This window comes from Scardinius erythrophthalmus (genome assembly GCF_964197995.2).
Source record: "Scardinius erythrophthalmus genome assembly, chromosome: 20".
Lineage (NCBI taxonomy): Eukaryota > Metazoa > Chordata > Actinopteri > Cypriniformes > Leuciscidae > Scardinius > Scardinius erythrophthalmus.
The window spans coordinates 3,484,705-3,502,435 of NC_138240.1; the positions used below are offsets into that span (position 1 = coordinate 3,484,705).

The window sequence follows — 17,731 nt, forward strand, 5'->3', positions numbered from 1 at the left end:
TCTGCAGGAACCAATGAGGTTCATTCTCGTGTTACGCATCACGTTTGAGCTTCTGCAGGAACCAATGAGGTTCATTCTCGTGTTACGCATCACGTTTGAGCTTCTACAGGAACCAATGAGGTTCATTCTCGTGTTACGCATCATGTTTGAGCTTCTGCAGGAACCAATGACGTTCATTCTCGTGTTACGCATCACGTTTGAGCTTCTGCAGGAACCAATGACGTTCATTCTCGTATTACACATCACGTTTGAGCTTCAGCAATAACCAATGAGGTTCATTCTCGTGTTACGCATCATGTTTGAGCTTCTGCAGGAACCAATGAGGTTCATTCTCGTGTTACGCATCACGTTTGAGCTTCTGCAGGAACCAATGAGGTTCATTCTCGTGTTACGCATCACGTTTGAGCTTCTGCAGGAACCAATGAGGTTCATTCTCGTGTTACGCATCACGTTTGAGCTTCTACAGGAACCAATGAGGTTCATTCTCGTGTTACGCATCATGTTTGAGCTTCTGCAGGAACCAATGACGTTCATTCTCGTGTTACGCATCACGTTTGAGCTTCAGCAATAACCAATGAGGTTCATTCTCGTGTTACGCATCATGTTTGAGCTTCTGCAGGAACCAATGAGGTTCATTCTCGTGTTACGCATCACGTTTGAGCTTCTGCAAGAACCAATGAGGTTTGTTCTCGTGCATCAAGCAGGTTCGGTTGAGCTTCTGTTTACGTTTGTTGAAAAAAGCATAAATTCAATCTGTTAATCAAAACGATCGAGTCCATTCAGAAAATTTGGTCTAAACCTCAATTCATTTGGATTAGTTTTACGATCTCTTTATGAACTTTTTGAAGTGTCAAAGTGGTAGTTGTATAACTGTCAATGGAGGGACAGAAATCTCTCAGATTTCATTAAAAAGATCTTCATTTGTTTTCCAAAGATGAAAGTAAGCCTTACAGGTTTGGAGCGACATGAGGGCGAGTTATTAATGACAGAATTTTCATTTTTGAGTGAACTAACCCTTTAATGCACACAAAATAGGCTATTCATTCTGTATTTTGCTTATTTTATCACCACATAAATGTACGAACACATAAAAAATATGTAATAATTCCATAATAGTAATATTGATTTGTCATCAATAATCACATATTTACTTAATATTAAATTAAAATCACTATTATATTTACTGTATTATTAGAACATTCTTCTAATGACTATGACACACCAACATTAACACACAGAAAATGTTTAGCATTTTCTCAGAAATCCTAAACGAATTCATAAACTGAATTGTTGGCTCCCGGGAGGACATGTTAAAAGTGAGGAGGGTTGCTCCAGGCAGAGAACGTGCTATTAAACTGTGAAATGTGCTGTCAAACTCTGGCCATCATCTCCTCGACTCCCTCAAACCCCTCTCTAAATTCGCACGATGCCAAATTCCTATGTAATTTATAAAAGAAACAACAGATAACCTTGAGTACATTTTTATAGCACCTCATTTGAAGTGAAAACACCTCCTCTCGTCCACACCCTTTTTGATAAAATGTTCTTAATTCAGAGCACGTATCACATCTAAAACTGACACACCCGCACTAAAACAAAACATATGTGTGTCATCTTACAGTTTCAAGGAGAGAAACAAAGTATCGAGAAACACAACTGTATTACTTCATTTGAAATGTAACTTTTGACATGCAACAGTTACTGAAGCCGCTGAGGGACTGACACAAAGTCTAGGCTGATTAATCACTTCCGGATACAAATGCGAAGAAACTTCGACTAACTTTTTTAGGCGTCAGAAGCCCTTACCTGTTATAAACTCGTGATAAAACACAAAAACGTGGAGTTTTTTCCACCTCCCTTGTTTTCTTTCTTCCAGCAGGCCAATCCAGGGAATCCGGAAACCGCTGCTACAATTCCGCCCTTATCCCATAATGCCTATTTTCTGATGGATTAAGAGACATGCCGCAACGGAAGCCATTACGGCTCAAGTACCAATGTGGAGGACGGCAAATAGAGCGGCGAATTAGAGCCAAGATGGCGGAGACAGGTCACAGTTTCTAGGAGCGGGCTGTTTCCAGTGCTTTCAGCGAACATGTCTTAACACGAATAGGATTTGTGACAAAATATTTTATTAATGAAATTCAAGTGAGATATTTGACTTTTGATAATATTTTTATATAAGCCTATAGGCTATTTTTATATTTATTTGTATGTGCTTTGGTGCTGGCTTGTAGCCTATATACCTAAGTGTTTATATATATATATATATATATATATATATATATATATATATATATATATATATATATATATATATATATATATATAAATAGCTGTTTCAAAAAAAAACTGTTTTATTCGTTTATAGACCCCCCTCTTAGACTTAGACTCACACACAAACGCACAGCTTCTCTGCATCCTCATTGGCGAGCAACAGATGCTCTCTTGTGCGATTGGATGAAAGTTTCACTTCAGTCTTCGACAGACACAAACGCACGCACTCACACACACCCCTCCTCTTGGCGTACCGCTATTATTCCACTCCACTCATTCGCAGTCCAGGAGAAGTCCGTTAGTCAAAGCACAGAGGAGACGCAGCGAGGAGATGCGGTCCACCTGATCAAAGCGCTTCAGTTTTTGTGATTGAAACTTTTGGATACAAGTTTTTGGAAAGAAAAAAACTTTGGAGAGAAGAAGAAACTTTGGATAAAAGAAAAGAAAAGCAGACTCTGGAGAGGAAAGCAGCCTTCACAGACGTCCCCAAAGTTCTAGAGCAGGTGCACCGATATATTTAAGCACTACAAGGAGTAAAAGAGATGGCCTCCGCGGCTCTGGAGATCCTGGGTCTGATCCTGTGCGTCTTCGGCACGCTCTTGGAGATGGTCGTCTGCGGGCTCCCCACCTGGAAGGTCACCGCCTTCATCGAGGCCAACATCGTGGTGGCGCAGACCATCTGGGAAGGCCTGTGGATGTCGTGCGCCGTGCAGAGCACCGGCCAGATGCAGTGCAAGATCCACGACTCCATGCTCGCTCTCAGCCACGACCTCCAAGCCGCGCGCGCGCTCACGGTCATCTCGTCGGTGTTGTGCGTCATCGGGCTGATGGTGGTGATCGCCGGCGCGCAGTGCACCAACTGCATCAAGGCGGAGAACGTGAAGGCACGGGTGGTGAACGTCGGAGGGGTCATCTACATCATCAGTGCCATATTCATGCTCGTGCCCCTGTGCTGGATGGCCAACAGCATCATCTCCGACTTCTACAACCCGCAGGTGCCGGCGTCCCAGAAGCGGGAGATCGGAGCGGCTCTCTACATCGGCTGGGCGGCCACCGCGCTCCTGCTGCTCGGGGGAAGCATGCTCTGCTGCTCGTGCCCAGCCTCCAGAAACTCCGGCTACTCGGTACAATACGCGCCCACCAAAAGATCAACACCCAACGGGGAATATGACAAGAGGAATTACGTTTAGACGCTGTTTGAAATCATTTTACAGTACATCAAAAAGTTATTGTGTGTTGCACCACCTGCAGATGTTTCTGTTCTCTTGTAAAACTTTCAACTTTTTTTAAGCCTCTTGGACTACTGATTGGATCAATTTTGTTTTATTTAACATGACGTCTTTTGTGGATATGCATTTCTGAAAGGTGAACATTTTTTAATAACTTTAGTAGCAAACATTATGCAAAGCTTAACGGGTCATTAAAGTAGCCTTCATTCAATGTCCTGAAACATTAATTTGGCTATATATTTTCATACAGCATTCATGTGCATGAACTGATCTGTTAAACATTATATAATTTTGCATATAATTTGATTTTGTTTGTATTTTAAAGCATCTGATTAGCTCAAATTGATTTAATTCTTTAATAATTGTTTTCAGTAACATTATGTTGCTGATATAGCCGATCACCATCCGTTGATGTACTTATAATGTGCAAAAACTACTGATCTGTTTCACATAATGTTTGTTTTCACTCTGAAAGTTATTATAAAGTGTTGCCTCTTTGTTTCAAAACTTTATTGAGGGTGAAAGAGAAATCTGACAAAATATCTGTTTTAGGTACCTGGAAAAGTTTGTAAAAGGCTAAAACCATTAAGTTAGCTGTAGCTGATCAAAGATGTTTACCGATGTGTTCATTGTGCTGAGGACGTGATGTTATTAGTGTGTAAATCTAGAGGAATCTGCTTTGGCACATTTGCAGAGACTCTTCAACACGAGGAACGTCAGCCAGGACAAACAGCTGCGGGAAAATGAAGCAATTCCTGACTGATCTGGAACTCTTTGCTCACCCGTCCACACTGTGGCTCAAAGCTGAACGAGGAGCCCACACGAGAAATAACGTCAAGCAGGATCTACGTTCACTATGGAAAATGTCTGTTTTTTGGGATTCTCTTGCCGGTGTATAGTGCCTTGCTGTATGCAAACCTTCATGGATCCTGTTCCTTGAACTTAAGACCTCTACATTTAGTTTATTCAGCTCGTCTGAAATGGTAATTTTTTGTAACTTTTTTTTTTAATTGTGTATGAATGAATGTTCTTTGGAATAAACATTTACAGTTTTGACACAAATATGAATGTTTGTGTTTTTGTTCAATGCCTCTGTTTGACATCCAGTTTCAAAGCGAATACAAGCTTAACATCAGATTGCAAAAGCCATTGACATGTCTTATTTAACTTTCATTCAACCATGTTTGATTTAACACCCCACATCTTCTGTGATTTCTGATATTAGTTTTAATGCTATAAGTCATAAAGCCATTGACAGCCTAAAGAGATAAAACTAATCCATATGAATTGAACGGTTTAGTCCAATTTTTCTGAGGTGACTCGATCGCTTTATATGATGAACAGATTGAATTTAGTCTCTTATTCACATTTGAACATTCATCAGAAGCTCAAACGTGCTGCGCAACAAGAGAATGAACCTCATTGGTTCTCGCTGAAGCTCAAACGTGCTGCGTCACACGCGAGAATTCATACTGATAAATTTGATCTCTTTTTAAAGTGTCAAAGTGGTAGTTGCGTAGCTTAGATTTCATCAAAAATATCTTCATTTGTGTTCTGAGGATGAAAAAAAGTTTCACGGGTTTGGAACGGCATGAGTGTGAGTGCACTCTAAAAAATGCTGGGTTGTTTTAACCCAATGATTGGTCAAATATGGACTAACCCAACATTGGGTTAAAAATGCCATTTAAAAATGGACAAACCCAGCCTTTGGGTTACATTTTTAATGTAACCAATGCAATTTGTCCATTTTTTAAATTGCATTTTTGTCCATTTTTGATTTTGTCCATTTTTAAATTGCATTTTTAACCCAACGTTGGGTTAGTCCATATTTGACCCAACATTGGGTTAAAACAACCCAACATTTTTTATAATTAATGACAGATTTTTTTTTTTTTTTTTGGTGAACTATCCCTTTAAAAGTTATAATGAAGGTTCTCACCAATCCATTAAAATGACACTGAGAATATGGGAAGTATTTGACACAATACCTCAGAACCGAGCGGTTAAAAACTAAAAAACTGTGTACAGTCGGTTGTGAAGTATAAGTGCAAGTGTTCTCCAAAACCTTGTTTCTGAAGGCTTAGCTGGTCATATGGCCACTCAATGCTGCAAAAACACGTCAGTCACACTTAAGAGTGTGCGGCAGGACTGCATGACCTGATTTTACTGGTTAGTACCAGTATAGAAGTGCACTGGTACAAAAAACACACACTCAGAAAAAGTTGTTTGGGACAACCGACTGTTTCTGGATTCAACGACAGCTTTTGTTCTGTTCGCACTTTCAGGCCATTTGACTTTCACTTGTCCTGCAAAACACTGCATTTTATTTCTAGAAGCATTTTTGATCCATCGGAAAAATACAGTTTTCCTTACTCAAAATAAAAAATAATAAAAAATAATAATTATCTGGTTTTTGATGAATTCATAGACTTTTGCTGAAAAACAATAGTGCAAAACATGACTGATGCTTCCAAGACTATCATATACTGTATTATTCTTGCACATCTATTTTAGCTAAATATACTTTACACTATTGGATATATATCAAAACAAATGTTCAAGTTTACAAGGCATAAAAAACAATGAGTGACGACACAGAACTGACATCCATCAGCCCTGAACACTATGAATATCAACTATGGTTACTCTTTATTTTAAGGTGTCCATGTTACAGTGTAATTATGCATCTAAGTACTGTGCAATAATAATGAACTATATAGGGTTAGGAATAGGGTTAGTTGCATGTAATTATACTGTTATTACTACAGTCACTACATGTAACGCGTAACAGTGACACTAAGATAAAGTGTTACTGTATTTATTCAAATCAATCTTACTTTTAGAACAATATGGATGTCAAATTGTTTCTAATCTTACTATAAAAATGTCATTATTTCCTTTTTTTTTTTTAAATATGGCTTGAACAAAACTAGTTCATTTTTTCAGTTACTGGACATAAAATTGTAGAGCGCAAACTCTTTCTGTAGTTTATGGGTTTGTTAACAGCACTGCGTCCCCCGACCCTCCTCTCTCAGCCAACACAATAGAGAGCCTGTATGAATATCCACACCAGTTCTTTCAGCCGGCATTGTGGGATTGTTAGTTCCAGTCACCCTTTGGAAGCTGAGGAGGTTACGAGGCTGAGTAACGAGTGAGTGTGTGTGTTTTGGGTGGGGAGTTGAGGAGGGCACTCGGGGGAGGTGCCCAGACTTTTTAAAAGGACCTTCCATCCATAATGAAGAGAGGCACATGGGGGCAGATACGACGTCATTAAAGAATCTTCGTCATGGCAACCGCAAAAGAACCTGCTGTTGCCTGGTGACAGGACCCCATAATGCGGCCATATGGATGAGGACAATGGGAGACCCGTCGGCAGACATTCCAAGACACGGATGGGGGAGAGAGAAAAAAATGAGGAACATCAATGTGAAGAAAGAATAATCTCTCACATGATTCAAAATATACTGACATAAACAAATGTCACATACAGAAATCAGATGTCATTTTTGACATTATACAAATATTAAAGATTATCGATCAATATCTTAAACCAAATAAGTGAATAAACATGCTTGTTTTACACAGTAAAAACACAAGGAAGGTTAAAATGTGCAGATTATTTAATATGACTGCTTTAGATTACATATTCATTCATTCCTTGAAATGAGTTTTGAGTATAGCCAAAGGGTTAAATAAAATAAAAATGAGAGAAAACAAAGAAAAAAAGAAATAAGTAAAAGAAAGACCAATACATAAAACATAAAATTGCGTCAGTCCACAATAAAAACTTGGCCTTATTACACAATAAAAAAAAAAAGATAACATAAACTAATAGTCATTATGACTTCCCTATCAGTACAAAGCTGAATAACAGACACATAGTTTTCTATTTCTTTAAAAGCTGCAGAAAATATAGTATTTTTGCTGGAAAATGTACATTTGTGCACGTGAAATTGCAGTAATATTTCATTTACATTGAGTAATTTTTAAAGTCAGCATGAAACAGAAGTTGTGATAGTCTTTTCTTCCCTATTGTGACGTATATCCGAGTGAAACGGCTTTTTGAAAGATGGTTCAGATGGTTGTGGTTTTCTATTGGTGGATCTCATGTGAGTGACAGGTTGCCCCGCCCTCATCATCAGAGGAGAGGAGAGGAGAGGAGAGAAGTCACTGCAAGAGGGAGGGGAAGTTATTCTGATTCAAAATTATGAGGCACTTGGATTTTAAAACAATAATGATGTGTACAGATAAATCAATTATAATAAATACTGCAATATTCATAAGAAAAATAGGTATTGTGAATTTTGATTTGATTTTGCCTTTAAAGTTTAATTTAGGCAGCATCTGCATTACATGGTTCAAGTGACCCAATTCCGATTGTTTAGGATGACCAACGAACGTGTAAAGCAGGACAAAAAGCACATGGTTTCTGATATTCTCAGATTGTTTCATTCCTCATTCATATGTGGAAATATGAATCAGATACAAGTATTTGAGCCTGCCATGCAAGTGAACAGAGTGGATATTCTTGTCAATTTTGAGTAAAAAAAAAAACGAAAACAGCGGTCATCTATCTATCTATCTATCTATCTATCTATCTATCTATCTATCTATCTATCTATCTATCTATCTATCTATCTATCTATCTATCTATCTATCTATCTATCTATCTATCTATCTATCTATCTATCTATCTATCTAATAGACTGTATTGCCTTCAAAACATTCAAACTTTAAACAACTTTAAATTTCAAAGTACTGCGAAACGAAAACCTTCAAGCTTTTCAAACTTTTTCAAAGTTTCTGGTCCGGCTTTCTCAAGCCAACTTCAAAGCTTGTCCTGACAAATTTTTTCTTATCTAGTTTACTGTTATTACTATAGTAAGTACATGTAGTATTAAGTCACCTTAAAATAAAGTGTTACCTTGTTTTTTTCTGAAACTTTTCTGAACTTTCATCTAATGTTTTTAAATGTTACTTGTTTCAGAATGTTCAGAGAACATTCAAAAGTAACATTTCCATAATATTTGAAGAATGATAAAATGAAATGTTTACTTGACGTTCACATTAAGAAAGTTTTTCAAACATTTTAAAAACTGGACGTTTTGAACCCTTCAGGGAACATTCAGAAGAAACATTATTAAGGGAATGTTTTACTAAACGTTCTCAGAATAGATTATTGTAAGGTGGGTGGTTGGACTAATATATAGTCCCTCCCTAAATTCATGCCATTGGTTGAGTCAACATTGCCTTGTCAGTAAGTAGGAACCATACTGGTCGAAATTATGAACATTATATCCTCATTTTTCCTAATGGAAATTCCCTGCAACATTCCATTAATGCATCTAAGAAGTGACAGTTTCACATTCAAGAATTCTTTATCTGTCTCTCTCTCTCTCTCTCTCTCTCTCTCTCTCTCTCTCTCTCTCACACACACACACACACACACAGGACAGGTTCTCATGGCGCCCGCGCTGACCTCTGCTCTCCAAAGGTCAGGTGTCATTTCCAGCTTCCCATTACTGACCAGTTGTGATGTCATCAACACACCATCGCCACGGTGATGGTCCGTCGTGAACAACCCCTCACCCAGCCTCACACTCACACGGATTAGTCACCGTCCACACACTCGCTGTCAATCAAATGATGTGCTCGCAAACGGCCAGCTTTCCTGCGTGAGATGAAATGAGAAATAGTTGCATCAAGATAAATCTTCAGACATCTTCATGTGTTTATATATTTCTAGTGCAAAATTCCAGTGCAAAATCAGTTTTTGTATGTATGTGTTTTAGTAATTGTTGGTTAGGTGTGTTTGAGTGCTCATTGTTGCAATTACACAGCAAAAGTTCAGTGACATTTTTATTTGTGCATGGTAGAAAGTACACAGTGAACTCTGAGAAAACGCTATGCTTGAGCAAACAGTTTGTGAATAGGCAACTACAAATGATGCCCGTGAAAGAGACTGTGAACGCATTGAATAGGATATGTTTAGTTGGTGAATAGCATAGGCTACTATTACACAGTAGCGATAACGTTAAGCGCACCAGAATGAAATATAATATTCAGAAGTAAACGGTGTAGCTGATTGAGTGTTTATATCAGAATGTTTATTTTTAAACCACAACCTTCTAAGTGCTTCTTTTACTGGTATTTTTTAATGATATCTTTTGCATTTCTCATCCAAACAACGTCAAACTTGGCACTGCACTTACTCGTGCCCGTAGCAAGACACCTGTCAAGTTTGAAATCCGTCGGACTAACTGTTCGAGAGATATGCGAGGAACAGACACACACACACAGACAGACGTTTCTGTAATTTATAGATAGATTAACTGTTTTCTATATGTCAAAATGTAATTTATTCCTGTGATCAAAGCTGAATTTTCAGCATCATTACTCCAGTCTTCAGTGTCACACACTCTAAAAAATGAAACATGGCTGTTGTTGAACCAAAGAAATGTAACTATGCTCAAATTAAATAATGTTCTTGTGTTTGTGCATTAAAACTAAAACAGTTGTGTTGACAGAATTAGAAAAAGTCATTTCTCAAATTTACACAACTCACTTAAGTTAAATTAACGAAATGCAGTTGTGTTACCGCTGCAGTACCGCACTTTGGTCAACAGGTGGAGCTATATTTGCGCATGCGCAAATATTTCAAAGAACGTTAATGCGTAGCTCATCTCTTAGCACTCGTTCTCCATTTTGTGGGAATCAAATCATGCTCAAACGGAGGCTGCAATCAACATTTTGTATTTATCTGGACCAAAAGGTGAGTTATTTTACTTCCTATCCTTTAATATTGAGGCTGTCAGTAAATTAGAATAGTCAATCGCTGTTTTTGTTGGTATTTATTGAAGTTGCTTTAGCACTTGTCCCGTGTTGTTAGCTGCTAGCGTTTTTTAGCTCTTATGTGATCTTTTAAACTTGCTGAACTTTGATAATATTTGAATTCACCCATACAAAAAATGGCAAATGACCTTTTTTTTATAAAATTGCTAGTTAAGAAGAGTTTCTCCATGTTGTGCCCCAATACAGCAGTTGCATCTAGTTTTAGTATAAATTTTAATAACTTCCTTAATGTTGAGCATTTTTATTTAATGTCAAATAATAACTCTGAAACTTTTGAAACACAGAATGCATAGGCATATGGCAATAAACACGTTTGACACTGACTCGAGTAAGATGGCATCTACTGTAGCATCTGGTAAGCTTATTAGGTCATCCAAAATAATTTTACTACATTTTTTTTTTATTTTTTTTTTTTTTATTATTATTATTTGACTCACATCTTCATTTTTGTTTCCTCAGAATTTTGGAGTCCTGCATGTGACGTGCATAGATTGTGGCTCTTCTCAAACATCCAGATCTAAGCTTTTAAAACACTTCAGGTTGGTACATGGACACAGACAAAGTTTTAAAACATGGAATTCGCTGTGGTCCCACATATGCTCAATACTTATGCAGGTTATCAAGGTGCTGATGGACAGAACATTTACGCACAGGAGACATGAGATGATCGAAGATCTGCGTTTCGTCACTGAATTTAATAACAGATAGCCAGCACTCTTTAGAGGTAAGTCTTTATAATGTAATGTCATCTGTGATGAATTACTTGGATGGTTATTGTATGCAATTCCAAATTATAAATTGAAGTATTTTAGATGTAATTCAGATAAATGCTGTTAAAGAAATACTGTTAGTCTTGGTATATGATAATATTGTAAAGACTCAAATTTATCAGCAACCAACCTGATTTGTCCTTTTTGTTCATTTCTGAACCCAGCTCCTCAAAAATTTCAAAAAGACAGAAGGAACAGCAGTAAAGAAGATCATAAGCATCCTATCAGTTATGGATCTGGTATGTTCTGTTATATTCTTCATCATTTTTTATCTGACAATAATTCACTATAGATTAAAATAGTATACCCAAAGATGAACATCATTTACTCTGCTTCATGTCACCGAATCCCTTTTATTTTTCGCTTTTCTAACTAAAAAGGTAAATTATGTGGTTGTACTGCTCATTTCTGTCCATGCAATTAAAGTCAACGGTGAGTTCCTGTTCTGAAGCTTCTAAAGTCACATGCAATTGTTTGATGCTATTGAAGCTTCGGAAGAAGAATTCACCATTGACTGTCATTGTAATGACAGAAATGAGCAGGAAAAACAGGAAAAAAGACTTTGGGAGTTTGAATGACATAAATGTCAGTAAAAAAAAAAAAATACAGAACTTTTGGGTATCCCTTGAATTTTTGTATATAAGCTCTGGAATGTTAATATGTACATGATTAATTCTGTTTTAATTTCAGAGCTTGTTCGTCTCTTTACCCTATTTCTCAGCAGCATCAGATTTGTGATTTATGCACCTACAATTGGAACAGCTCTGACATCCAAGATTATTTAATGGCTTTTCTGTAGCAAAGCTTTTGGTTTAGAACCACTTATTACTTTTATTGTACTGGTTCTCTGAATTTTGAGGCCCTCACAGATGCAGTTGCAGATAAATTTTTTTTTGGCTCTTGTAGAAATAACTTAGGCATAATTTGTGTTAATTCTTCTGAACACTGCTTATTTGTCTCATTGTTCAGAATGACACCACTGGGAAAAGGTGAATTCATCTTGAATGCACTTGCTGTTTACCTGGCCCTCTCAAACCTTGTGAAGGAGTGCATGGTAAATTATTTACATTTATAAAAAATATTGGATGTTTCTCTAAAATCAACTATCCCTTTCACCCCTGATCTGTTGTTAATTGTTACTTTATGTATTTTTTTAGGATGTTGAACATGAAGTCCTAACCTCAGTACGCAAGACCACCTTAGGAATCTATGTGGTCAAACATGAAGGAGCAGAGGCTACAGATCCTTACAAATATGTTGGCATCATGATTTAAGGCATCTAAATACATGACAACCTGAACAATGGGCAGAAGTGTGTTCTTCGATGCCAGGTCTTATTTACGCCTGAAAAATAAACTCTTGAAATCTGAGGTTATAGGAACATTTCTGGTCTTTCTATAATGTTGCACTGTTGACTGTTACAGTACTTTTGTTTCAATATCAACCATGTTACATTCCTTTGCATAATAGTCTTGTTTTAAACAACTGATAAATTGTTTGCTGCTTTTTTTGCAGAACACCTTTATAAGTAATGATTGATAAATCCTTTCACCTAAAGGCAATATGCTTTTTTAAAATTATTTATTTAATTATTTTCTTGAAAAGTGAAGGCAGTCTTTACAGAGTAAATATTGTGTACATGTTCACGTTGGAAATGTTTGTAAAAATGTAAACAAAATTGTAAAAAAAGAAAAAGTGAATGTATTCATTGAATAAACTCATAATGAAACTGGATTATTTGTGTTGGTTGAATGTAAAAATATTAATTTTAGGATAATTGAACTTAATTAACTTAATTGTTTTGGACAAAATTAAGACTGTTAACCTTATTCAACTAAACGACATTGGATTAACCTTATGTATTAAGTTTATTGAAATAAATAATGTTACATAAATCCAACATAACCCAGTTATGTGGGACCGGTTGACATAAAATAGTTAATTAAAGCCAACATATCATTTCTTAGAGTGCATGATCCTTCAGAAATCACTCTAATATGATGATTTGCTGCTCAAGAAACATTTCTGATTATTATTGACGTTAAAAAGAGTTGTGCTGCTTTTTTCACGAATATTTGATGAATAAATATCAAAAGTACAGCATTTATTTGAAACAGAATTTTTTTGTCGCATTATACATTTTGATCAATTTAATCCTTGCTGACTAACAAACCTTCCAGTTCCTAAAGTTTTGAATAGCAGTATATGGCCTAACTTTATAACGTCGTAAACAAATGAAAGTTCATCTTTTAAAGCTTGTGATTCAAGAACATGCCCGAGAGTGTTTTGTGTGTGTTTATGTGAGGTTCATGATGCTGAACGGTTACAGACCAACAGAATCATCAGACTTCCTGTTTAAGGGTCAGCTGGACAGGAAGCAGGAAGGAAGTTAATAAGGAGGGGCACGACGATGTGTGTATTTGAGTGCCTAATTATGCGTTAAATATGGGAGTGTCATCATAATCAAGGAAAAATGATGCATGGAAACGTGCGACAAGTCATCAAGTCCCGTGCAAGAATCAGGACGTTTTGTTTTCTCAGAAGTTTCTCAGTTGTGGTGTGTGTAAATATCAATGTTGTCTCAGGTTCTGTTGATTAGCAACTCTGTTGATTAGATTGCACTTATAAAATGTAAAGACGGCTATAAAAATGTACGAAAACTGAATTTTTTAAGAATGGTAAAATAAAAACATAAATATTAGATGAAAAAAATATTTTAAATAAACAAATTAGAAATGCTGCCTTGGCAACTAAATGAAATAAGTTTACATTGAAGTGCTAACATGAAACCGAAATAAGAAATATTTAACGCTATATGAAAAAAAAATAAAAAAAAATAAAAAAAGACTAAAGTTCTGTTTTAATTATTCTCATTTCTTTCGATTATTTTAATTTCTTCAATGTAAAGCACTCTGAATTACCACTGTGTATGAAATGTGCTATATAAATAAACTTGCCTTGCCTAAAGCTTAAAATAAAATGTAATTGAAAACTGAAAATATACAAAAAAATAAAAGCTAATACTATAAAAGTATATAAATAATACTAAAAAAAGTATTATCGTGGAAGAATTCGATGAATATTGAGGAGCCAGTTTGGGAGATTACTGTACTTCTCTTTAAAGAGCAACACCTCAGATGGTAAATCTCATGTGTGATATTCCTGTCCTGTGGGAACACTGAGTGGCAGCGGTGACGGATCCCTGCAGGTCCCGGAATGTCTGGGAGTGATTCTGGAATGTTCTTAATGAAATATGGAATGTGTGCAGATTGAAAGTAAATTGGACTGGAGAGGTTTAACCTCCCGCTGCGACACCGGCTTACGGACACAGTCTCGGTTATACGAGACGGGTTTATTCCGCTTTAGATGTCTGCTTTTCTTCAGTTTCATTACAACTAAAGGAACAACATTCCCCTAATTAAAGATGTTGGGTTTTCATGTTTTATGGGGACTTTCCATAGACGTTATGGTTTTTATACTGTACAAACTGTATATTCTCTCCCCTTACACTAACTCTACCCCTAAACCTACCCTTCACACACAACTTAAGCATTTTTACATTTTCAAAAAAACATAACAGTGTGATTGATAAGATTTTTTCCTCATGGGGAAGTCTACACACACACACAGGAAATTGTCTTCTCAGTTGGGCAGCGTTTTAATTGGCTGTTGTGGAATTCTTCATGGATGTTTGACTGTCTTTGCTCTTATTCTTAAGAGCATGTTCATTCACACACACACACACACACACACACACACACACACACACACACACACACACACACACACACACACACACACACACACACACACACACACACACACACACACACACACAAACACACACACACACACACACACACACACACACACACACACACACACACACACACACACACCTCGGCTGGTTGTGAGATTAAAAAGAGAGCAAATGGAGGGTTTGCTGACGCCTCGTGCTTCTGTCAGAGATCTTAATATGAACTCTAACATTTCCACATCAAATGATCTGATGTTTTTATAACTCTTTACAGTTACTGTATGACAACTATTGATGTATTTGTGTCTGTCTGAAACATGTGAGACAATTCTGATTCTCAAATATAATATAACTGTGAAGTCCATGAACTACACTACTGTGAATATGTGTTCAAAGCTGAATTTTCAGCATCATTACTCCAGTCTTCAGTGTCACATGATCCTTCAGAAATCACTCTAATATGATGATTTGATGCTCAAGAAACATTTCGCATTATTATCAATGTTGAAAACTGTCGCGCTTCTTATTATTTGTGGAAACTGTGATAACATTTTTTGTCAGGATTCTTTGATGAATAGAAACTAACATTATACATCTTTTGTAAATTCTGTAACATTATAAATGTCTTTTGTCACTTTTGATCAAATAAATGCATCCTTGCTGAATAAAAGAATGAATTTCCCAAATAAAAAGAATGGAAACAAGACACAAGTTTCCCCTTGGTATAAACACTGTAACAATAATTTATGTTCTGAGAACTTCATAATTTGCTGATTTAATCATCTTCAAATAAGCTGTCCTAAAAACATTCCAAATGCTTTAAATTAATATCTGTGTTATGAGACAATGAACTCTTCTCTGTTAATAAAATCTGTGGTTTGTGTCAAACAATGTTGCTAAAACAACTGTGGTTTGTAACATGCATTGCTTAATGTTTTTGAGGACCATGGGGTCTGAATAGATGAAGCCCACCCAAAAGTGACGGAGAGTCTTACACACACACACACACACACACACACACACACACACACACACACACACACACACACACACACACACACACACACACAGTGTGATACTGCCACACATAGATGACTTGTATTGTTCCAGAGCAGCTAATCCTCACGGGATCAAACCATTCAAGAACAGAGCGAGAGAAGAAAACAACCGCAGAGCTACACGCCATAAAACCACAGAAAGAGAAACTTTTGTTCATAATAACATAAAACTCTTGTTTCTGTCATCTTAAAAATAAAAAATAAAGTAAAAAGAAGTGTATTTCTACACAAAACTAGCTAACTAGAGCATGGCAGCTCTACATCTAACCAGTTATTACACTCCATCCGAGCAGCTTCGTGGAAAAAACAGCAATCCGCATCCCTATTATTATTACCGCTCATCATAACCACAATCTTAGAAGAAAAGGTTCTATATGGAACTTTAAAGGGTTCCGTCAGGCGCTTATAGAACCTTTTAGGGGTTCTAAACATGGGATCATTTTATGGACATATAGTTTTAATGAATTCATTTTGTTTTAAATCATTTCATTTAAATCCAATTGTATTAATTAAACAGCTCGTAAACATAACTTTTCATTAAAAATAATAACCCATTAAACATGAAAGTATTATGCAATCATTTAAGACATTTCTCATATATATATATATATGTGTGTGTGTATGTATATATATATATATATATATATATATATATATATATGTATATATATATATATATATATACATATATATATATATATATATATATATATATATATATATATATATACATATATATACACATATATATACACATATATATATATATATACATATACATATATACATATATATATATATATATATATATATATATATATATATATATACATACACACACACACACACACACACACATATATATATATATATATATATATATATATATATATATATATATATATATATATATATATATATATATATATATATACTGTATATGAAGACTTCAGATGCAAAAGCCTCTAAGTGCCATCTGATATTTTCTTCTAGAATGATCATTTTTATCAAGCTTGTATGTTTATGTTCAGTTATTTCACATAAATGACAATGAAAATGAACTATTAATTGTCATTAAAGTGTTATTACTGAACCTAAATATACAAGCTTGATAAAAATGCTCATTTTAGAAGAAAATTTCAGAGGCTTTTGCATCTGAAGTTTTCACATACATACATACATACATACATACATACATACATACATACATACATACATACATACATACATACATACATACATACATACATACATACATACATACATACATACATACATACATACATACATACATATATATATATTATATTATATAGAACTCCACTGAACCTTTTTTTCTTTTAAGAGTGTAGAGTTAGGAACTGTCTAAGTATTACATTTATCAGATGTACAGTAGTGAATGTAGTATTAAAGGACACAATGTCAGAACGTGAGAGGAAAAAAAGAAAAGGGGGCACAGAAGATAAACAGTTGACTCATGCTTGATAATAACCCATGATACATAAACACATCCACCCAGTCATTAGGGGAGAGGACTCTCGCTCTGTACAGTGGAGGGTACAGTCCTGTCCCGCCAGCAACCAACATTTCAAAGACAGAGTTCAACCGAAAATGAATCTCTCATCATTTACTCACCCTCATGTCGTCCCAAACACGCATGACTTTATTTCCGCAGTGGGACACACAAGGAGAAGTTTAGCAGAATGTGTGGAAAACAGCAGTGCGGTAGACGGTGAAAGTATCTGGTGATTTATACAGTTTAGCTAAAAATAAAGACACAAAAACAGCATT

The 17,731-nt window shown here is 35.8% G+C and overlaps 2 protein-coding genes and 1 long non-coding RNA gene across 4 annotated transcripts in view; 2 read left to right on the forward strand and 1 right to left on the reverse strand.

The window, feature by feature from the left end:
* Positions 1–1,930, reverse strand: part of LOC308680833 (septin-2) — a 45,619-nt gene extending 43,689 nt beyond the window's left edge. For both annotated transcript variants that reach the window (XM_081349222.1, XM_081349221.1), the window contains exon 1: positions 1,807–1,930. The gene's annotated coding sequence lies outside the window, so the exon portion shown is untranslated. The remainder of the gene's footprint in view (positions 1–1,806) is intronic.
* A 549-nt stretch (positions 1,931–2,479) lies between these two features.
* Positions 2,480–4,559, forward strand: cldn5a (claudin 5a). Its single transcript, XM_081349223.1, has one exon. The coding sequence runs from the start codon at positions 2,817–2,819 to the stop codon at positions 3,462–3,464; it is 648 nt and encodes a 215-aa protein (XP_081205349.1). The 5' UTR covers positions 2,480–2,816; the 3' UTR covers positions 3,465–4,559.
* Positions 4,560–10,157: 5,598 nt separating this feature from the next.
* LOC308680395 lies at positions 10,158–12,858 on the forward strand. Its single transcript, XR_014028914.1, has 7 exons — positions 10,158–10,275; positions 10,640–10,710; positions 10,815–10,894; positions 10,971–11,079; positions 11,290–11,364; positions 12,095–12,179; positions 12,283–12,858. It is a non-coding gene; the product is annotated as an uncharacterized lncRNA (long non-coding RNA).
* The last annotated feature ends 4,873 nt before the right edge of the window (positions 12,859–17,731 follow it).